This window comes from Argopecten irradians, chromosome 4, assembly GCF_041381155.1.
Source record: "Argopecten irradians isolate NY chromosome 4, Ai_NY, whole genome shotgun sequence".
Classification (NCBI taxonomy): Eukaryota; Metazoa; Mollusca; class Bivalvia; order Pectinida; family Pectinidae; genus Argopecten; species Argopecten irradians.
Genome location: NC_091137.1, coordinates 11,784,668 through 11,808,464, shown reverse-complemented (window position 1 = coordinate 11,808,464; position 23,797 = coordinate 11,784,668). Strand labels below are relative to the sequence as shown.

At 36.3% G+C, this 23,797-nt stretch overlaps 1 protein-coding gene across 1 annotated transcript in view; it reads right to left on the bottom strand.

Annotated features, from left to right (window-relative positions):
* The window catches only part of LOC138322098 (protocadherin Fat 4-like), a gene marked incomplete at its 5' end in the record, with an annotated part of 44,527 nt that overhangs the window by 1,833 nt on the left and 18,897 nt on the right, over positions 1–23,797 (bottom strand). The window contains 10 exons of the mRNA XM_069266154.1: positions 8,303–8,371; positions 9,836–9,983; positions 11,637–11,804; positions 12,671–12,792; positions 13,370–13,500; positions 13,706–13,817; positions 14,347–14,577; positions 15,031–15,254; positions 15,548–15,728; positions 16,300–16,463. Coding sequence (XP_069122255.1) covers positions 8,303–8,371; positions 9,836–9,983; positions 11,637–11,804; positions 12,671–12,792; positions 13,370–13,500; positions 13,706–13,817; positions 14,347–14,577; positions 15,031–15,254; positions 15,548–15,728; positions 16,300–16,463 — 1,550 coding nt within the window. The remainder of the gene's footprint in view (positions 1–8,302; positions 8,372–9,835; positions 9,984–11,636; positions 11,805–12,670; positions 12,793–13,369; positions 13,501–13,705; positions 13,818–14,346; positions 14,578–15,030; positions 15,255–15,547; positions 15,729–16,299; positions 16,464–23,797) is intronic.

Below are 23,797 nucleotides of genomic sequence, written 5' to 3'. Positions count from 1 at the left end.
ATTAGGTATTATACCCTTAACAACAGGCCCAACAAGTACTGTCATGAATAAATTTTGAACCTGGTTAATAAAAATCTCAACTTCAAGTTTAAAACAAAAAGTTTACTTCTTCTACAATGTCTAGATGTTCATCCAAACCCAGGACCAATGTTGGAGACAATCAATATATACACAATGATATCTCTATCTGTCTTGTAAATGCCTGCTCAATAAGAAACAAACTAGATATTAACGATACTGAATTTGGTGAATTTGATATTGTTTGTGTCAGTGAGTCTCATTTAAACCCCTCAATTAAAGATGATGATATTTGCATTGAACAATTTCCTCAAGTCTTCAGAAGAGATAGACAGAATAGACAAGGCGGAGGTGTTCTTATATATGTAAAAAAACAATATTGTAGCAAAAAGAAGACCCGATATAGAATCTAACGATATTGAACTTGTATGGATAGAAGCCAAATTTAACAATAGAGTTGTACTTATTGGTTGCTTGTACAGGCCGCCTAACTCCCTAGTAAATTACTGGGACAAATTAGATGAAGCCATTGAAAAAGCATACAGTTTGAATAAAGATTTATTTATTTTTGGTGATTTAATCATAACATGCTGAGATTAACCCCTAATTCACATCTTATGAGAATTATGATAAAATATGGTTTGCAAAATATTGTTAATGAACCTACTAGGATAACCTCCACATCTTCAACATGCCTTGACCTAATTTTGACAAATGATACTAGTAAAACTTCTAACGTAATTGTTCATCCTCCATCTTGTAGTGACCACTGTGCTATAAGTGTATCAATCTCATACAAAACTCTTCATAAACAATGTTTTAAAAAAACTCTATTATATTTCAATAATGCTGATTATGAAAATGCTAACAATTATCTATCATCAATTCATTGGGATTAAGAATTAGGTAGAACTAATAACATTGAACTTCTAAATGAAACCTTTTCTGATAAAATTTTGAATTGTATTGAGAGATTTGTTCCTCATAAAACTGTAATTATAAGACCCAATGACAAGATATGAATGAACAATGAAATCAGATTGAAAATGAGACAGAGACATAGACAGCATTCTAAGGCTAAACAATTAAATACCCCATCTTCTTGGGAAAAATATAGACAGCTAAGAAATACTGTTATCACCATGATTAGAAATGCTAAACATGATTATTTATTAAAATTACAAAATTCTCTTATTGATAAAACTATTCCTCCTGGTAAATGGTGGAGAATAGCTAAATCCGTCATTAATAATAAAAAGAAAAATAATACAGATTATCCCTTGGAAATCAATGGTGAATTAAAGATACACCCTATAGACAAGTGCGAGTCTTTTAACTCTTTCTTCACTTCTATCTCTACTACAGATAAAACTGCAGATGATGTTCCAACTGATTTTCCTCCTTTCCCACACCAATTTTCTCAATAACTATAACTGAGCAAGATGTATGTGACCAGCTCCACAGTATCAATGCCAAAAAACATCCAGGCCTTGACTCAATTCACCCTAGATTTATCAAAGGTGTATCTGAATCCCTTATCAAACCTTTAGCTATTGTTTTTAATAAATCTATTGAGCTTGGTTATTTACCCCAAATTTGGAAAAAATGCTAATGTAACAGCTATATACAAGGGCAAGGGGGTGAGAAGTGATCCATCCAACTATAGACCCATATCTGTTACATCAATATTTAGTAAGATGTTAGAGAAAATTGTTTTTAAATATCTTTTTAACTATCTATCCATGAATGGAATAATTTCCAAAAATCAATCTGGCTTTCTCCCTAAAGACTCAACTGTTAACCAACTTATTTCAATATATGATACAATTATGAAACAGCTTGATAGAAGAAAAGAAGCAAGATTAGTGTTTTGTGATATCAGTAATGACAGGGTTTGGCTTGACGGACTTATATATAAATTGAAAAAATATGGTATAAATGATAATATTTTAAAATGGCTTTCTAATTATTTGATTGATAGGCAACAAAGAGTAATTATTGATGGATATAAATCAATGTGGAAAGCTGTAACAGCCGGAGTACCTCAAGGCTCAGTACTTGGACCATATTTATTTCTCATATATATAAATGATTTGGAAAATGAAATTTATTCAAATGTCAAATTTTTCGCAGATGATACTTCCCTTTTTGTACTTATAGATAATGATCAGGTAGCTGCAGCTGGAATACTAACTAATGACTTGAATAAAATACCTATATGGGCTAATAAATTGGGAATTCTTTTTAACCCAAATAAAACAGAAGCACTTTTAATTTCAAATAAACATAATGCTGATATACTTCATCCTGACCTTATTTTCATGAATAATACTGTAACCAATGTAAATAAACATAAACACCTTGGAGTTATTTTGAATAGTCATGGGACATGGTCTAACCATATAAATTTTATATTTGAAAATACCTAAAAAATAAATGTGTTAAGATCACTTAAAGTTAATCTTGATAGGAAAACATTAGAAATTCTATACCAATCATATATACGCCCTAACCTTGAATATGCAAGTGTTGTATGGAATAATTGCAATCAAACGGAATCCGAACTTTTAGAATCTATCCAACTTGATGCTGCTAGAGTCATCTCTGGTTTACGCAGAGGTACTAGTCATGCTGTTATCTATAATGAACTTGGTTGGGACACTCTCAAAAAACGTAGAATTGATCAACAACATATGTTCGTTTTTAAAATAATTAATCATGAAATTCCTGACTATCTACTTGAACACATTATACCTTTTATTATTGATCATAGTCAAGTGTCTCATGATGAAAGACATCAACGTATATTTCAAACCCCCATTTGTAGATCTTGCGTGTATTTTAAAAGTTTTTATCCCTATATGATGTCTTGGTGGAATAAACCTGACTGTGTCTCCTATGATATGGGTTGAATAAGCGAACTCAAAATGAGCCTTACCCGTCATGCCATCCCCGTCAATGTTGCTGATAAATGTACTGATGCTTTTAAGTATGGTGTAACTAGGTATCTTAATATTATTATGTGTCAACTTCGTAATCGAGCAAGTCAGCTAAATTCTGATCTCTATAAAGACCATCTTTCTAATAGTCCATCCTGTATTTATGGATACTCTACTGAAGATGTTGATTACTTTTTTCTCTTCTGTCCTAGATATGCAGTCCAACGTCAGAGCTTGTTAACTTCTCTGTCTCATTTACAACTTGACATCCAATTAAATTTAGACCTGAATCTTTCTCAACATCTACATATGAATGTTGACATTCTGACAAAGGGAAGTAATCACCTTAGCCATCACACAGTTTATATACACTGGTATATATACATGTGTGTACATGTATATGATATGAAGACTCCTTCAGTGCTTTAATTTTCACACTATACAAGTGAATAGTCATAACATAATTTAAAGTCACTATAATATTTTTTTTTATGTGTAAACTTTGATCTATTCATATACAAGTATATATTGAAATTTAGCAAAATTATTCATATTGTACTATCCAATATTATATGAATATTAACATGTTTATGACTTCTTATACAAACATAATCTAACTGTTTCATGAAATATGAAGAATGAATAGTATTGGAGGATTTGGATATATATATTCAACTATTTTGTCTGCCGGTATGCCATTTGATTCTCAAATTTGTATTAAACTATTGATATTACATTTTATTATAATGAATTACCTAGAATTACCTAGATATAATATTACAAGTTTTATCCTTTGTCTGTACCAAGTTCTTTGACAGGAGTAGATCATAGGTAAACCCTTATAACACTCATATTTTTATATAACATTATGTATAAACTCATTTTCTCCAATGTTATAATTAATTTATATGCATATGTTTTAATATACTCCCTCAGTATGGCTCTTTCTCAGGACATTCCTGACTAGGACCAGTACTCAGTGGTAACACTATGGACTTTATAGTACTGCCCGGTCACTAGGAATGGCTTGTGTGGGAGTGATATTGTGGGATCCAAATTCAAACTAAATTCAAATCAATATCAACTGATTTAAATCAAGGAATTGTATACATTGAACTGATATGAATCCATTATAAATTTCAACTTATCATTATCTGGCTATACAGTATCCAAATTTTAACTATAAACAAAAACATTGGTATGCATATATACATATATATATACTTAACATGCTTTTTATACCTGCTCATTATTGGAGTGTTATCATAGTATTACTTACAAGTGAATACTAAATATATATTTAATTTCAATATTGTCTGTAAAATTACATGTATTATATATGTGATTTTGAGATGTACATGTATGTATCCACAGGGAGAGGGCTTATATAGGCATAGCCTGCTGCCCAATCCCTATTAAATCTAACGATTTAATAAAATTATTTTTAAATGAAATGAAATAAATTGCGAAATCTCAAACCCACGAAATTTAACAATTGTAAAGTACGGAACTGTCTATCATATTACCAAAAAATGGAAGACTGATTTAAAGTACGGAAATACCTACCAAATTACCAAAATCTGAAAGGGTTGGACTTAGCTAACTAATACATGTACCAGTTAGAGGTGTTAAGTCTCATTGTGCTAACGATAATCCCTGATTGCTGTTATTACTATCTCCCTATCGAAGTCGGAGTATACCAAAGACCTCATTATAACCTCTTACTATAAACATTGAGTCGTTGCTAAGGGACTGAACCCAGTCAGCTTTTACACAAGGCGAACAATCAAGTCAAAGGCAAGCAATGAGGTCATTCTTAAGGCAAAATTAGGAGAGAAGAAATCTGGTGAGACAGAAACACTCCTAAATTTGATAGCATTTTGCGATCATGCGCTCATGAGAGGAGTATAGATCTTGGGTATTACCTACAGAACCACCACAGGAAAACAGGGGGTCGAAGGTGTCTTGGTATGCGAAGGTTTAATTTGGTATGCGAAGCAAATATGGCGTCGAAAGCTCCGCTTCGAGTATCATCCGTGATTGGGAAATCACTTAAGTATCGTCTATGCTTCATGTAACTCTCATATAGATATTGCGTTTCGGCGACAAAATGATTACAGTTTCTAAAAAAGCAAGAGATGATTACTGTCCTTATTAAGTTTTTAAAAATCTTATAGAATCCTGCAAAATCAAACAATGATTACCCTGTGTCCACTGTGAGAAATCGTGGAATTTACAGTACCGATATTTTTGTTTCGGTGTACAAAACTCAGAAAAAGCGAAAGAGAGTTACACCAAATATAAATACTGATATGCATCTTTGTCACTGGCAGCGACCGCAGATAGACATAAAGCAAAACTGGTTAGCTTTTATTTTCAGATCGGCAAACGTAAAGCAAGTAGTATAGCAGAATAAAATAATAAAAGGCACACATATCGCCAAGGTTAATAAATTTCAACAAACAGAAGAAAAACAGTTATATAATCCATTTAAGCCTTGAACTGTATTCAGTTGACAATTACCGGAGAACGAATGCCAACTGGACAGCGTCATTTACATTTGCTAGTAATTTTGTGATCAAGCCCAAGAGATTTTGCATCTATGATGGATAAAAATTCAGTATCCTCAATGACGAAACAGCCATTTGAACTGTAATCTTCCGCGTGCGTTCGCATGACAATTGTGACGTCACAATGATAATGACGTCATACTAAACGGATGACAGTTCCTAGACTGATGAATGCCTAATGCGCTTAATAAGGTGACATAGTGAGGCTACGATGAAAATGTTAATAAATGGATCTAATTTCAAACACTATTACAACAAGAGGCCCAGAGGGCCTATATCGCTCACCTTGTTTTAAATGCCAAGTAATCTTCTGAATACATATTCACAATTTCTTTTCTGAAGGAATTTAAATAATTTCCTCTATTTCCCCTATTGGGCCCCGCCCTTCCTGCCCACGTGGGGTCAGAGCCAAAGTTTATACAGTGTCTATTCCCCTACCCCAGAGTATTTTCTGGACAAATTTGGTTACAATCCATGTGAACTCCTATGATTAGTAGCGATGTCAAGGATTAACTCCATTCCCAATTTCCACCCTTTTTAACAGCTTTTGAATTTGAATCAATCTTAGACCCCCATTTTTGATCATGGTAACCAATATTCGAAAAGATTGCCATGTTATTTGGCATACCTTTAACCCATATATGCCTATTTTGTTAAATACAGAAGTAAAGACTATGGCACCCAGCCTGGAATTCCGATTACCCCATTCCCATCGCCTAATATGCTTGTCAAGGTTTGTGACGATTCGTCCAATAGTTTCTGAGAAAAACTCCAAAACCTTCATGAGCACGGACGCCCCCAAATTATTACTAACGCTGTCACAATAATAGACATTGTATATGACTGTGCAACAATTTATCGTTTTAAACCGCAATTATTGGATTACATTTGAAGTCTCTCAACAAGACCAATACCAATCAAGTTATAGTAATATTAATATTGTTGGTGCGTCAGTTACCGATGCTAGTTAGTTAGTTAAGTTCATGAGACCAGATTTCAGAGAACAAGAGGCCCAGAGGGCCTGAATCGCTCACCTGGTTTGTAATGCCTAGGAATGTTCTGAATACAAGTTCATTGTTTCTTTTCTGAAGGAATTTGAATATTTACCTCTAATTCCCCTATTGGGCCCCACTCTTTCTGCTCCAGGAGGTCAAAGTCAAAATTTATACAAATTCTGTTAACCCCAAGGATGTTTCGGGGCCAAATTTGGTTAAAATTCAAGCAGAACTATATGACTATTAGCGATTTATAGGATTTACCTCTATTTCCTCTATTGGGCCCCGCCCCTCCTGCCCCCGGGGGGTCAGAGCCAAAATTTATACAATTTTCTGTTCTCCTTCCCCCAAGGATGCATTTCTGGCCAAATTTGGTTACAATCCATGCAGAACTCTAGAAAAAGCAGCGATTTATATGATTACCTCTATTTCCCCTATTGGGCCCCGCCCCTCCTGCCCCCGGGGGGTCAGAGCCAAAATTTATACAATTTTCTGTTCTCCTTCCCCCAAGGATGCATTTCTGGCCAAATTTGGTTACAATCCATGCAGAACTCTAGAAAAAGCAGCGATTTATATGATTACCTCTATTTCCCCTATTGGGCCCCGCCCCTCCTGCCCCCGGGGGGGTCAGAGCCAAAATTAATACAAGTTCTGTTCCCCTTACGCCAAGGATGTTTGTGGCCAAATTTGGTTACAATCCATGCAGAACTCTAGGTCAAGTAGCGATTTATAGGATTTACCTCTATTTCCCCTATTGGGCCCCGCCCCTCCTGCCCCCAGAGGGTCAGAATCAAAATTTATACAAGTTCTGTTCCCCTTCACCCAAGGATGTTTGTGGCCAAATTTGGTTACAATCCATGCAGAACTCTAGGACGAGTAGCGATTTATAGGATTTACCTCTATTTCCCCTATTGGGCCCCGCCCCTCCTGCCCCGGGGGGTCAGAGCCAAAATTTATACAAGTTCTGTTCCCCTTCCGCCAAGGATGTTTGTGGCCAAATTTGGTTACAATCCATGCAGAACTCTAGGACAAGTAGCGATTTATAAGATTTACCTCTATTTCCCCTATTGGGCCCCGCCCCTCCTGCACCTAGGGGGTCAGAGCCAAAATTTATACAAGTTCTGTTCCCCTTCCGCCAAGGATGTTTGTGGCCAAATTTGGTTACAATCCATGCAGAACTCTAGGACAAGTAGCGATTTATAGGATTTACCTCTATTTCCCCTATTGGGCCCCGCCCCTCCTGCCCCCAGGGGGTTAGAGCCAAAATTTATACCAGTTCTGTTCCCCTTCCCTCAAGGATGTTTGTGGCCAATTTTGGTTACAATCCATACAGAACTCTAGGACAAGTAGCGTTTTATAGGATTTACCTTTATTTTCCCTATTGGGCCCCGCCCCTCCTGCCCCCGGGGAGTCAGAGCCAAAATTCATACAAGTTCTGTTCCCCTTCCCCAAGGATGTTTGTGGCCAAATTTGGTTACAATCCATGCAGAACTTTATGACTAGTAGCGATTTAAAGGAAATGTTGACGGACGGACGGACGACGGACGCCGCGCCATGACATAAGCTCGACGGCCCTTCGTGCCAGGTGAGCTAAACATTGACTGAATCATCTGCTTTATTAAAGCGTCTTTCACTAGGGTTCGCTTTGATAGATGTAATTTCTGAGCGCAGCCTAGCAGGAAGTAGGCAAATGGCAGCAGATAATCCATTTTAAGAGAACGATGGACCTATAGTCGATGTTACACAGACACACACGCCACCAGATTAAGGTTTTGTTTACCTCCTGACCATCTTGGTCATCCATCACACTGTCCATGGAACGGTATATTGAGAGATGATTATCGCCAAACTACCATAACAGAAGAAACACGTAACAATTCACTACATTTGATTTATTTACAGCGAATTTGTAAATCTATGAGTATTGGTCAGGAGAGTACGTAATGGAATTTTTTTAAAGTATCAATAAAAAGTACACAATGTAAATATTATATTTTAAGGATGAGTAATATAGGTTTGTAAAATAGGTAAAATTTGAAAGTTAAAGAAAAAGTACAGTACTGGTAAAAATAATATTTGCTTTTTTGTTTACTACAGCGGCTAATATAAATCATAAACCTTAATGAAAATACTTGTACTACTTATACTACGCATTTTCATTGACAAGTTATTTTTATCATAAAAATAGATAGCTTAGACGTCCAAAGCCTTGCTTTCATTGACTGATCAGATACAACCACGTACTGATCAGATGCAACCGTGCAATGATTTCATAGAGAAAATCTCAATAATTCTCAATTTTCACTGTGATAGTGTATCATAAATTTGATTATATGTGATAACTGCAATATATTTTCATATTATTCCGTTAATGTTAATTTGAGATACACGCTGTTCAGATACAAGCGTAATAATTTCATAAAGAAAAATTCTCAATGAGTTTAAAATTTCACCGTGATTGTATGTAATAAATTTAATGATCAGGGTTTACTGGATTATCTTTTTATGTTATAAATGTTTATTGGGGATACAAGCTGTGGTTTTGATATAAAACTAGCCCGAGATACTCTGGCCCTGACACCAGACTTAGACATTATGACAGATAGATGTCTGGTTTAGGGCCAGAGCGCAGTAGTACTCGAAAACCTGGAAAAGGCCGACACCGTTTGGTATCGGGCCAGGTACTCTCCGATTCCGACTGACCACCGAGAAGCATCACTAACCTTAGTCTATTCAACAAATGAATATCATATCTACCTAAATATAGGAATCCGTCGAGATTAAAGATGATTTGCATACTACGAGAAAATGGCGACGATGACGAGGGATATTTAAAGTTGCGGAAAAGAAACTACTGTGTTGACACAATAGATCGTGCATGCGTGATGAGATGGATGGCTATGAGTAGATAAATTAGTCATTTGTTGAAAAGACCATGGTAATTGGCGATTCTCGGTGGTAATATTTTGTAAGTAGTCTGAATCGGAGAGTACCTGGCCCGATACCAAACGGTGTCGGCTTATTCCAGGTTTTCGAGTACTACTGCGCTCTGGCCCTAAACCAGACATCTATCTGTCATAATGTCTAAGTCTGGTGTCAGGGCCAGAGTATCTCGGGCTAATATAAAACATACCAAAATACCGTATTCAAGTAAATATATGAATACAAAAAAGTAATCAAAGAATTAGTAAATATACATCAAAGAAAATAAAAAACAATAGATAAAAAATAAATAAAATAAAAATATGAGTAAGCCAATACAAATTGTATATTGATTAATTTACTATCAATACTAAGTATCTTTGATACTTACCGCTGCCGGTGTTCCTGGGAAATTACTTGGAGGAGTATATGGGTTGTAACCGTCATGCCTGGATGCCCCAAGGGACGCTGTATAAATACTTTTTTTCCTATTACGGGGTGAGTCGAAATTATTCGAATCCTGGTAATCGAATCGTAACCTGTAAACAAAACAAAAACAAACAAACAAACAAAAAGAAAAGAAAATAGAAAAAAAGAACGGCAAGAAGAGCGATTATCGTTTCGTCGGTAAGAAATGATTTACAACTTTTCTTCAGCTTTTATCAATTTGACAGTGTAAAATAGCGATTTGGGAACAACAAAAATGAGCCATATGATACCATTTTTGGTGTTTGATAATAAAGTTTTAATAATGTGTGTATATGGTTTGTACGGGAAGGAGATAGGGTTAAACAGACAAAAATCTTCATTTTTGGTGGTGGAAGAATCTTTTAAAATAGACTTTAAAACTCAACAAAAATAGTTACATTTCATCGAGTGGGTGAAAATGTATATGTTTCATGCTTACTAGTGAAAATTATCAAAATTTCTACTACACGCGATGAAATATAACTATTATTTATCAATAAAGAAGGAGTATTCTATTTACTGGATGTTAACGTCTCTATCCTAGGTATTGACCAGACATTGGCCGCACAATGTTTCATTTACATTAAGTAATCAAATGCAATACGTTAAAGATGCTCCACCGATGACAATTGGTATTTTTTCACTATCAAAAACAGTAGCAGACGATTTGGTATTTTTCGTCAGTTACAAAAGTTACTTACTTTAAACCATTACCACCAGTGAAAAGTTTGAGCTTCTAATTTTACTTCAAGTGAAAAATATAAAAAAAAATTAATTGCATCCCGAAAAAAAAGCCGTGGCTCTATATCCTATATGGAATGAAGCACTGAATGCGCATACACCAAAGGGAAAAGAAATTATCTTATATTATTTTTTGTGTTAATTAGACATATATACACCAAATATTGTTCTAATGATGAATGTCATTTATGCCCTGTCGGCGGTGGAGCATCTTTAATGTTCTAACAAGTAAAAAATTTAAAAAAAATGGAAAAATGTATGATATATTTTGGTTTGATATTTCATAAAAAGGTATTACCGCCAAACGATATTTTCATTGCAAATGCTGTATTCTGAATGGTCAATATTGAGCGAGAATATCATTCGTGTAATTGCACTTACTATGCTGCTGACTTTGGTAAATTGGCGTCAGTATTTATTAATAAGTTTTCAGCTGGAGAAAAGACAATTAACTGATAACAAATATATTCAAGTGATTTACATGTGGTTATCGTGGTTATACATGTACAATACCACATACCAAACTTTGGTGCCCTATGTATGCATCTCACTATTTGAACTCGACATTTCTTGATAATTATACGTTTTAGTATTTGCTGTAAATGAAGCATAATAATCATTTGAGGAGCAACAGTCGATATTTGTGGAAAAATGAGTGTCAAAAGTTAAAACAGTTGTATTGCTCACCGTTTACTCGAAACTACCCTTGCTCATGGCCACGCTTGTTTTGTTTTCAATCCGGATGTCGAACATATACGTGTACACGAGGTATTTTTATGTAAGGGAATCAACCCGTTCTATTTCAAAAATGTCTTTTTTAATTGATTCTTAACGTAATTATCCTCATTAGAAAGAAACCAAATGAAGTACGTTTCATAAGGAATCCTCATCCTTAGCAGAGTTTTGTGAGAGCATAATGTGCCTTTAACTCGGGTACTGTGGTGTAAAGTGAAATAAAGTTTTCCCAATCGAGTTATACTTACTGTACAAACTTGAAAATGATAACAAATAAGGCCACTAAGCTGGCGCCCAGGACTGCTGCCAAAGCCACCATCGGCACAAACCACTTGTCGGCATCCTCTGTAGACCCAGTGGCGGAATATTTACAGTCTACTGCATCTCCCGTCAGGTGAATTTCAACATAGCACGACCTACAACAAACCAAAGTTCAAACGTTTACTAGTCTGGGTCATGTATATATCTTAAAGATAAAACTGGGAAGGTTACATAACATCATTTTTTAGACAAAAATAAGAATAAACCATATATATATATGTAATTCTTTACAAGATACCTAAATGAGAAATTTGTTCAAAGCCACAGCATTAAATAATGAAGGATAGGGATATTCTACCGAGGGTCACAAAATTAAGTAAAACCCGAGGCTGTGCCGAGGGTTTTATAACATTTTGTGATCCCGAGGGTAGATTATCCCTATCCTTCATATCCACATATGAAAGAGTATTTTTCTTTCATACCTCGACGTTTTATTGCAATTTTACAACTATAATATCCCGCCATCTTAAATAAATTCGAAAAAATCCACGACGGAAAGTCAATTTTCCATACATGAAAAATTACATGATATTTTCAACAAAAATTCCGTTGTTACAATCCTTTATAGTAAAACCAGTCAAGTTTGTGAAAAAATTGTTAAAATTTTACCGAGGAAATAGAAATTTTGTTGACGCCGTGACGTCAGGAGGCTTTATTGCATGGGTAGCCATATGCATGCAATACAGCCCCAGACGACATTAGTGTATTGCCCTAGACCAGTCAGTATTTCACCCTTAAGTATGAGAAAAATGTATTCCTAACCCTGATTTAGGTATTACTTCTAATTTTCTATTCTATAGTTTATCCATTTCCTTGCAAATTAAAAAACTAACTTTTCGATAATTTTCTCCATCCAAAACATGTCCAAGTCTTACGGGCTTTAAGGTTCATTTAAGAATGTCTGGTCTTTGGTTCATCTTTCACATAAAAAAACCATATTGCATCTCAATAAAATCCTTACCCGGTTTTTGGTATATTTCCTCCGTCTGTGGCCTGAATGGTTAGATTAACTATATCTGAGCTGAGGTCAATTAGGAAGCTTACAGAGATTTGTCCACTCACCGAATCTATACTGAAAATATCCTGTAATAGAGGATTATCATATTAAACTCTTAAATTCGTAAAAACCCCGATATGGTACATTTTCAAACTACATAAACAACAGTCTATATAAAACATCTCAAATATCATTTATAAATTCATTATTAAAGGGTCAATTTAAAGATGTGAAATTAAAGAAACATTATAAGAAATTGTAGTAACACTGATTATATTGAATAGTATATGAAAACCACACAATGACGGCCATAGCTGGATTATCGAATACATTTTGATATTAAAATTCTTCGAAATAAATGTTGTTGTACTTATGTGATAAACATTATCTTAAATGCATTGTTTTCACATAATTTTTATGCAACTCTCGCAAAAATAAAGACTTCTAAGACTAGACTCATTTAATAAAATCTCATCAAGTATTAAACTGTATTCAGTTTGCAATTATAGGAGGACGAATGCTAACTGGACAATGACTTTAATGAAGCGTGTTATATATGCATGAAATTAAAAATGAAAACATCTATTTATAAATGTAAAGAAACACAACTGGATTCAACTGCGTCACGTTATACGTATACTGAAACCATAGTTGCTAACTTACCCTAACATTACCAGCTGCTATTGTATAGGCTATGACCCCGTCAGTACCGGTATCAAGGTCTGTTGCATTGACAATGATGTCCAAAATTGTCCCAATATTTGATGTTTTAGCTAGTGACGTCCTGTAAAGACCTGCAGTATTATACAATAAAACAAATATACATATTAGGCAAAATATTTAATATTTACATAATAATTAATTCTGTATTAATATTATACAATAAAACAAATATACATATTAGGCACAATATTTAGTATCTAATATTTACATAATAATTCTGTATTAATAGTATACGAACTGGTAACTCATAGTAGACCAAAATTAATATAAACATACCCTGTGAACATGTAGGATGGTGGCGATTCGGATCCAGATAGTTCACTTCTATCAGGACTTTGGTCTCGGTGACTTTCAAACTGTCCTTAGAATCTTCAGCTCTCACAACCAGCTTTAACAAAAACAAATTGAGATCATACCAAGTGACAGAAATTATTTATTATTGTAATGTACTCAAAGAAGACAATTGTATTATACTATATACTGTGTACCGAATAAATATGTTCATGGCATGATATAATATTTAATTCAATAAGAAAAACAAACCGTTATATAGAGTAGCTAAGTGTGTGTATATTATCACGATAGGCAGCATAAACTTGATTAGCCAAATGCGTGTCCATATCAATTTGATTGAACATGGGCCATCTTTACATTGTTGCTTTAATTGTGTTTCCTATCACAAGGTAGGAAGAACATTTTGGTATTCTATCCAACTATCTAGCTTTAGATTGATGGGATCGGACTATGTTTTGGCGATATAAAGACACTGCTCGTCTGCCATCGATATTGTCAGAACAAAACTTCTCTACAAAAATACGTAAAGTCAACACGTCGACAATGTTAACCTGTTGTGCCTCACTTTTCACTTGTCATAAAACTCATTCTCTGAATAAGGTAAAAATGAAAAAGTGAAGCACCTCTATGAAAAAGTTTCTTGTGGCATTCAGGTCTATGGAGGCGTTGGTAGTGATGGAGCCATTCTCAGGAGAGATGGTGACGGGTACATCCTGGAATAGCTCTGTGACGTCATTCATAAGTGGTGACCACGAGTAGCGCGCACTCCTCAGGGAATACACTGGAACAGCATTCTCCCCGTCATCCGCGTCTTCGGCTGTCACTGTCCCCACGTGTGAACCAGAAGGCGATGCCTGCAGAAAGAGGAATGAGGGAAGAAAGCAATATAACGCGTGAGTTTATTTTCTTAAAAAAGATATTTTAAATAGCAATGTTCCACGTCATCCATTTGCACAGATAACAATATGGCGAACACATAAATTTTGCACTCTGTGTGTGTTGAATGCATCAATTCCAACAATATTAACCATTATTATTTTGTCAGTACACGGGGAACTCGAATCACTATTACTGCATTTGGAATTAAGCTAGTAGAAGTGATTGATATTGGAAATGAAATGAAAGTAAACGTGTAAAAGTGTTGTGCTCTCGTTAAATCAAAAATCCATGCAACGCTTTGATAAATACAGAAGGTTTTCTCAATAATTCACAGTTTTAATTAATCTCTGAAGTATTAATTTACATCTGCTTCATTTTCTATAGTAAGTCTCTATAATGAAAAGAAATAAAAGATAATCATTTTTCACCTGTAGCAGGTTAAAAGTGTAGTCACCATCTCTAATATCTGTGAAGACTGGACTCTGGTCATTGATGTCCAACAGGATGATGGTCAGACTGAAAGGGAGGGAGTCCTTGTTTCCGGGATCTGTGGCTATTACGTACACCGTGATATTAGGCCCTTTCTCGCGGTCTAAATCTACCCCTGTCTTCACACTGATTCGGCCAGTCGTGTTGTTGATATCAAACGTATCTACGATAATAGACAAAAACTACATATATATACGTGAGAAATGATACGTGTACGTTCATAGATATTAGAATTATAGTTATAACATTTCAAATAAATTTTGCACGTCTTTATTTCCTTGTCTTTATCAAAAAGGTATTAATTTAATTAATTAAAAAACTGATTAAGTGGATAAATAGAAAACGTTAAATTTAACTTGATAAAGAACGGTAGTGGCAATCACCCTGTTACGGGTTCTTATGTCGATTAGTTTATTACTGAGTTTCATTCTCGATATTCCGGCCACAGCGACACACCTGAGATAGTCTGGAATCTGTAGACACAATTACATATGTCGGGGCCCTGTCTTCCGACACGGTCAGTGGCCTCCGCAATGAAGATAGGATTGACAACACTGGAATGCTCCGTCAGCTCGAGTGATACCACTGGGTTCTGAAACTCTGGCCTTATATTGTCGTCCAATATCACTATGCTTAGCTGAGTCCCAAAGAAAAATACTTTAATCAATACTGAAATGTCTAATAGTCGTAGCATACCTTCGACCAAATACCAGGAGGAATAATTACTAAGCATTTAAGTTTTACTTTCATTTCATAAGTTAAACATATCTACATTTTAGGTATTATGCATTTGCATTTTAGAGAGTTATCTGCCCTTTTGTGTAGGCATTGATTGTGACATTGTGTGTTTGAGAGCGTAACATCATACTCTTAAGAGAAAAAAGTGTGAATGTCGCTCACAAAATGATGACGTTACAATGAATATCTACCCGGAAGGTCAGATGGTTGTAATATTGTAACACATAATAGCGAATAACGCATTATGTGCCTTCATTGCTAACCTGGAAGTCTCAGTCATAACAATAATTGTCCCCTTTACCGGCAAAATGCTTTCCGACTAACTTTCACTAAAATCTAATTATTTTTTTTATAAACTCAAAGGACAAAGAAATGATGACGGGTATCGGATGACGTAAACTTGCATGCTGACTTTCAATGACATTTCTTCTGGCCAAATGAACAAAACTTGCCATTACAATTGTACATACCGTAGCAGTAGCAGACAGTGACGGGACTCCTCTATCTGCTGCTATAACATATAGGAGCAAGTCGTCCTTCTGTAAGTTCACAAGTTTGGAGTTGACTGTGATTCTAGCAGTGACGAAATCTATGCTGAAGTATCCAATATAGTCGTCATCGCTTGTAGGAGATGCTGCCAATACACACATATTTTACAAATATCGAGTGTACCGGTTACGCTGCTTAGAAAATGTTCCATATTAGGATTCACAGTAGGCGAACTCCACTGTCTAAATACCGGACCGAAGCGAGAGATTAAAAAACAGATCAGCGGGTACTGATATTCAATGGTGTTTTAATCATTCTAGGGACTTTGTATATCGTGTTATATATCAAAAAAAAATTCAGAAATTATTTATTTAACTTTTGCAATCGGTATACTTATATATATATTGATAACCACTTCATAATCGTTCATAATCAACCATAAATCAACAACACCAGCATTCGAACCTGCCTAATTACTGCAATTCTAATAACAAATTGAACGAATTATTGAATGATTCATAATATATGATGAAGAAATTATGTATGGAGAGAAAACCTGACAATGTATGTGAAAAAATATTATTTAGAATGTCCACAATCATGTCTTTTATTCGGGGGCTACTGTATGGCTTGTAGCTGGTTATGACGAAATTGACTGTATGGTTCGTAGTGATTATACTGTCAATTCCTAGCGATTTGCTGTATGTGCCTCTTCGAACTTTTCATCGTATTAGATACATATACCAGTGTTGTGTACATTATATTAAAACACATTTAATAAATGACACTATGAAATTAAAATTCAACTTCATTTTACACGAATACAAAATAACAGCAAACGTATAAACGGGAACATATCTAGAGTCTTTACGACGTTATTGATAATTATTGATGTAAGATATGTATCAAGGTACTACATATTGTGTATTTAGCCATATTTTCATAATTTCAATTCTAGTGTGTATGTAATTCGAAGTTTCTACTTGTACATAGCTTTGAACTGTGGATGAATTACAATGCCAGGGTAGTGGGGATAGTAAGTAATATATATTTTATTATAATACCACACATTTAAAACAAAATACTACATTACATCACATTTGTACATATAAAATAAATTAAAATTTCCAGCTTAAAAAGACTTACACTAGATACTAATTTAAAAGTGTACATTTAATAAGACAATATGCTTTTTCCAATATTACCATGAGGATCATTATTATTGTAAAATAGAACCGTCAGTAGAATCTGGTTACTACAATCCAATACTATCATAGGATCAAATTAAGAGTAATAACTGAAGTAATAACTAAAATATTAGTAATAACTGAAGATAAAAGTTGATAGTTATTAGGCATCGTCGGTCCTCAAGTAATTAGCCTGCATGTAGAATATTAGAATTGCCCTTGCTGCCCATATTGCATAATCGTAAAAGGCGACTAAATTAAGGATATTTTCTTTTTACTCATTCCTAACTAGCTTCATTCTTCCTAATGTCTAAAACCGTTGGTTACTTGATACGATCTGTGTCGTTTTTCCGAAGAAAGTCTCTTCGAAAATTCTATCCAATCAGAAGATATCTTTCATAGCGTTTTGGGAGAAGAAACATAATCAAGGTGTACATTTATTTTGATGCTGTATCTTTCTTAAAATCTGAAACTATTTTGTTAAAATAATATACCGTATTGATATAGAAGATAATCTAAATCAACGTTTCAGTTTTCATTTTAATTGAAACACATTGATAAAAAATGACACAAAAACAATCTTTCTGCGCGCATCGAACACCCGATTATGGGATCACAGGTATATCGCTATATCCACTTCACTACTTCTAATGATCTCATATAACCAAGTCAATGGAGATGGTCTTGTTGGGAATTCTTTTTTCAAATTCTCTGGCTTCTGATTGGTCAACATTCAGATAGTGTCTGTTTTCAGTGAAAATTGCAATGGTACATTGTAAATTGGGGTTTTGAGGAATGCCGATATAAATATGTGTACATGAACACCACAGTTTTTATGATACGAGACTTTATGCTTTCCCTGAAGGCTTACATCTTTTGGAATTATTTGAAAATTATTTTGTTTTTTCACTGCTCTTATTACATAACTGATGATATTTTTACAAATGCAATTTTAAGAACGGTACTCTTGTATACGGTGGTTAATGATTTCATCAAAATCTTCGCAACTCTCTGTGCAATAACTCCATTATCCAAGTTATCCATCTGCGTGAAAAAGGGTCTTAATTCATTAACAGACAAAATGATTAATCCAACAATCCATACAGTCATATAAAACCAAAATCGCTATCAACATACAGTCTTCTCGCTACGAGCCACACAGTACCGTGTCCAAGAGTGCTGTTTTAATCGATGTTTAATTTTCTTTTCTAAAATTCGAATGCTTTCTATAAGAAGTACTTTGAATTAAAGCATAATCAAATGGAGGAAAAATTCGTAAACTGTACGTTAAACATGATCTACGAGATAATTATTCAAACATTTGCGAGACCATCGGCCACAGAGAGTACTACTGGCACTGATTCGATCTATTTTCAGGAAACTATAGGTGTCATTTTCGGAGAAGTACAAATTAGTATCAAAGGATATTGTATATATATATATTATATATTTTGCGACAACCTTCGTAATCGTGCGAAAGTATCGAAAACTTGACTTGATCACATGCATACTGTGTTTTCAAAACAAATCTTTCGCTTCGGCGGTCGCAACATCCGGTATGTATACAGTGGAGTTCGCCTACTGTGGAAATTGTTTAGACAGTTATTATCATTAATAATAAACAATGAATGGTGTATAGGTCTTTACTCATTTCGATGATCTGTAGAGATCGGAGTAATACAATCAGTATACTTAACAATATATTAATATTAACGTACGAAACACCGTTACTTTATATCTCTAATAACTTTGATATACTTATTTTCAAGGTTGCTGCAATAATATATATATAAAAATCTGAAATGGAGGTTGACTACCACTCGGCCCATGATTCTGGATGGATGCCGTTGCTGGACATTCAGGTCCAAATTCGCGATACGGATGGGTCTGTGGACTGGAAGTTCTACAAGAAAGAGGTTTCCAGCTCACAATTCATCCTCAATCGCAGTGCACTCCCTGTGTCCGTGAAACGCCAATCCCTTACTCAGGACTGCATACGCCGATTGCGTAACACCAGACCATCTTTGGTACAAGAACTGCGCCAAGAGCTGATGGAGGATCTTGCAAAGATGACGCTTATCTCAGGATACCCAGAGTCTTTTAGGGCCAAAGTTATCATTGTTGCCATCAGAGGCTATGCCAATCAGGTATCCGCGAGCGAGCGTGGTGATACGCCCCTATATCGGCATAGATCTTGGAAGGAGAATGAGCGCAGGTTTAGGAGGAACATGAAAAAGGCATCGTGGTTTCGACCAGCTGACACCGTAATTTTCGTATCATCAACTCCTGGTGCAGAACTTGCCAGACGTGTACGAGGGGTGACAGCGGTACAAGGGCCCAGACTTGGCATGAATATCAGGGTGGTTGAAACTGGTGGGCAGACAATCAAGCAGCAACTTGTTTGTTCGTACCGACACTAAATTTAGTGATGGGTGTCAACGAGGAGAGTGTGTGCTATGTCAAAGCAACCCTGGTTCTGGTGGTGGGTCATTACATTTCCGGTCCGGTGCACTGTACAAAGCCACATGCAAAATCTTTGCCAAGCACAACACAGTGGCTGAGTACATTGGTGAAACCGGTCGAAATGCCTATACCCGGTTCCAGGAACACAGGCGCCAAGTAGAGAGCGGTAATCTCTCTAATGCTCTGGCTAAGCACTTGCTCGAAGAACACCCAGGAGACGAAGGTGACATTAGAAACCTCAAGTGAGAAGTCCTCAAGACCTTCTCCAAGCCACTCGAACGACAAGTTTCAGAGGCGGTCGCTATACACGGATCAGTTGCTGACAAGCTCCTCAATTCTAAGTCAGAATGGGAGCAACCTGCCGTAGAGAGATTGGTGGTCACTAGGGAACCACGGCTGTGAACATCAATATGTGATAGGCAATCTAATTAAAATACAGATCCTTATGGCCACTTCGGTAATTAGAGGATCTGACAGCGTCCCATGGGGGGTCATGTCATGTTCAGGTGACCTTTATACCACGTGTACTCACGACCACGTGTAGGTTCTGCACCTTGCTGCATCAAGTGTAAACGACATTTCGTCCCAATATACATATACGGTATGCTATGTTGTGCTCTTGGGGCGAGATGACTTCGTCAGTGTCAAGATTTTGCAGGCAGCAATTTGACTGGCCTTTATCAAGGATCACGTGGACGTGGCCCCTAGTGGGATTTTCTCTGGTCCTTTTTATCAAACGTAATGGTTATGGGAATCTGTGTTTTATTTTATTAGGTCACCTGAGACGAAGTCCGTCCGTCGTATGTCCGTAAACAATTTACATTTTCGACTTCTCCAAAACTGCTGAAGCAATTTCAATGAAATTTTGCACAAACCTTCTAAGGCATAAGGCCAATCAAAATTGTAAATTATATGGTCCCCACCCCCAGGGAGCTATGGGAGGGGCCAAAAGGGGTAAAATTGACTAAAATTTCAAAAATCTTCTTCTCCACTCATAGATGTGATGGAATTAAATACTCTTCATAGATAGTCCTAAGGTCCTTTACAACAAGAGGCCCAATGGGCCTGTATCGCTCACCTGGTTTGTAATGCCAAGTAATGTACTGAATACAAGTTCATTGTTTCTTTTCTGAAGGAATTTGGATATTAACCTCTAATTCCCCTATTGGGCCCCACTTTTTCTGCTCCAGGGGGTCAAAGCCAAAATTTATACGAATTCTGTTAACCCCAAGGATGTTTCTGGCCAAATTTGGTTACAATCCATGCAGAACTCTAGGGCAAGTAGCGAATTATAAGATTTACCTCTATTTCCCCTATTGGGCCCCGCCCCTCCTGCCCCCGGGAGGTCAGAGCCAAAATTTATACAAGTTCTGTTCCCCTTCCCCCAAGGATGTTTGCGGCCAAATTCGGTTACAATCCATGCAGAACTCTAGGACAAGTAGCGATTTATAGGATTTACCTCTATTTCCCCTATTGGGCCCCAATCCTCCCTGCCCCCGGTGGGTCAGAGCCAAAAATTTTTACAAGTTCTGTTCCCCTTCCCCCAAGGATGTTTCTGGCCAAACTTGGTTACAATCCATGCAGAACTCTAGGACAAGTAGCGATTTATAGGATTTACCTCTATTTCCCCTATTGGGCCCCGCCCCTCCTGCCCCCGGGGGGTCAGAGCCAAAATTTATACAAGTTCTGTTCCCCTTCCCCCAAGGATGTTTGTGGCCAAATTTGGTTACAATCCATGCAGAACTCTAGGACAAGTGGCGATTTATAGGATTTACCTCTATTTCCCCTATTGGGCCCCGCCCGTCCTGCCCCGGGGGGGTCAGAGCCAAAATTTATACAAGTTCTGTTCCCCTTCCCCCAAGGATGTTTCTGGCCAAATTTGGTTACAATCCATGCAGAACTCTAGGACAAGTAGCGATTTATAGGATTTACCTCTATTTTCCCTATTGAGCCCCGCCCCTCCTGCCCCCGGGGGTCAGAGCCAAAATTTTTACAAGTTCTGTTCCCCTTCCCCCAAGGATGCTTCTGGCCAAATTTGGTTACAATCCATGCAGAACTCGAGGACAAGTAGCGATTTATAGGATTTACCTCTATTTCCCCTATTGGGCCCCGCCCCTCCCGCCCGAGGGGGTCAGAGCCAAGATTTATACAAACTCTGTTCCCCTCCCCCAAAGGATGTTTGTGGCCTAATTTGGTTACAATCCATGCAGAACTCTATGACTAGTAGCGATTTAAAGGAAATGTTGACGGACAGACGGACGACGAGGGGGTTAAGTTTACTATAGTTTATATAGGGAAAACACATTTTTGAGTATTATTTGATCATTTGTAATAGGAAATGAGTCAAATATTGTCAGAATTATCAGTATGAGATGGCCATTGAATCCTATAAACCAATTTTCCATGCCTGACCCCAAGGGGCCTTAGGAGCGGGGTCAAAAGGGGTCAAATAAGCTATAACTTCAAAAATCTTCTTCTGAAATTCTGGAAATGGCAGAATCACATACTCTTCATAGATGGATAGGTCTTGAGGTCCTCTACAAAAATTGTGAATTATATGACCCTGGGGTCTCACGTTTCCCCCGGGGAGGGGGTCAAGTTTACTAGAGTTTATATAGGAAAAACACATTTATGAGCATTTTTTTGCTCAATTTTCATAGGAAATGAGTCAAACTTATTAGCCTCAGATAACATAATAATTCATATCTATATTTGTCCTGGTCAACCCCCTCGAGGCAGAGGGGGGGGGGGGGCAAAAGGGGCAAATAGGCTCAAACTTTAAAAATCTTCTTCTTAAATACTGGAAATGTTAGAATCAAATACTCGTCATAGATAGACAGGTCTTAGGGTGTTATATGAAAATTGTGAATTATATGACCCTTGGGTCTCAGGTTTTCCCCTGGGGAGGGGGTCAAGTTTACTTTAGTTTATATAGGAAAAACACATTTATGAACATTATTTGCCTAGTTTTTATAGGAAATTTGTCAAACCGAGTTAGAATTATTAATCTGAAATAGCATTTTAACATCATATCCATATTGGTCATGGCCGAACCCCAGGGGCCAGAGGGGCGGAGCCAAAAGGGGTCAAAATGGAAATTTCAAAAATCTTTTTTTTGAATTCACTGCTTTGATGGAACCAGATACTCTTAATAGATTGGAAGGTCTTAAGGCCTTTGACAATAATTTGTGAATTTCATGGCCCTGGGATCTCAGATTTTCCCCTGGGGAGGGCGTCAAATTTACTATAGTTTATGTAGGAAAAAGACATTTAGGAACATTATTTGCTTAGTTTTCATAGGAAATTAGTCAATCTGGGTTAGAATTATTAGCCTGAGATAACATTTTAATATCATATCCAAAAGGGGTCAAAATGGATAACATTTCAAAAATCTTTCTTCTGAATCCACAGATTTGATGGAACCAAATAATCTTCATAGATTAAAAAGTCTAATTTATAAAATCACTGACTGATTTCAAGGGCCTAATGGGCAAATATATAGTGTTTATATGCATGTCTCTGTTTCATTCTGTATTTGAATTCAGGTGACCGCTAAGGCCCATGGGCCTCTTGTTAGATTTGATGTGATAGTGCGGGCACTATGTTTACAGAGTAGTGTGGCACCTCGAAAAGCTGATATATCCGACGTTTCGACTGTGCATGTGATTGCATATAATATCCCCTTGTGATACGTCAGTGTTATGTTTATTGCTAGATGAGTCTATATGATAAAGTATCTTGTGGTTATAATCATTGTTTAAACACTGGGGTTGATTTAGTGCACATAGCATGTTGGATCGAAATAACCCGCCATATACATCAAACGGGC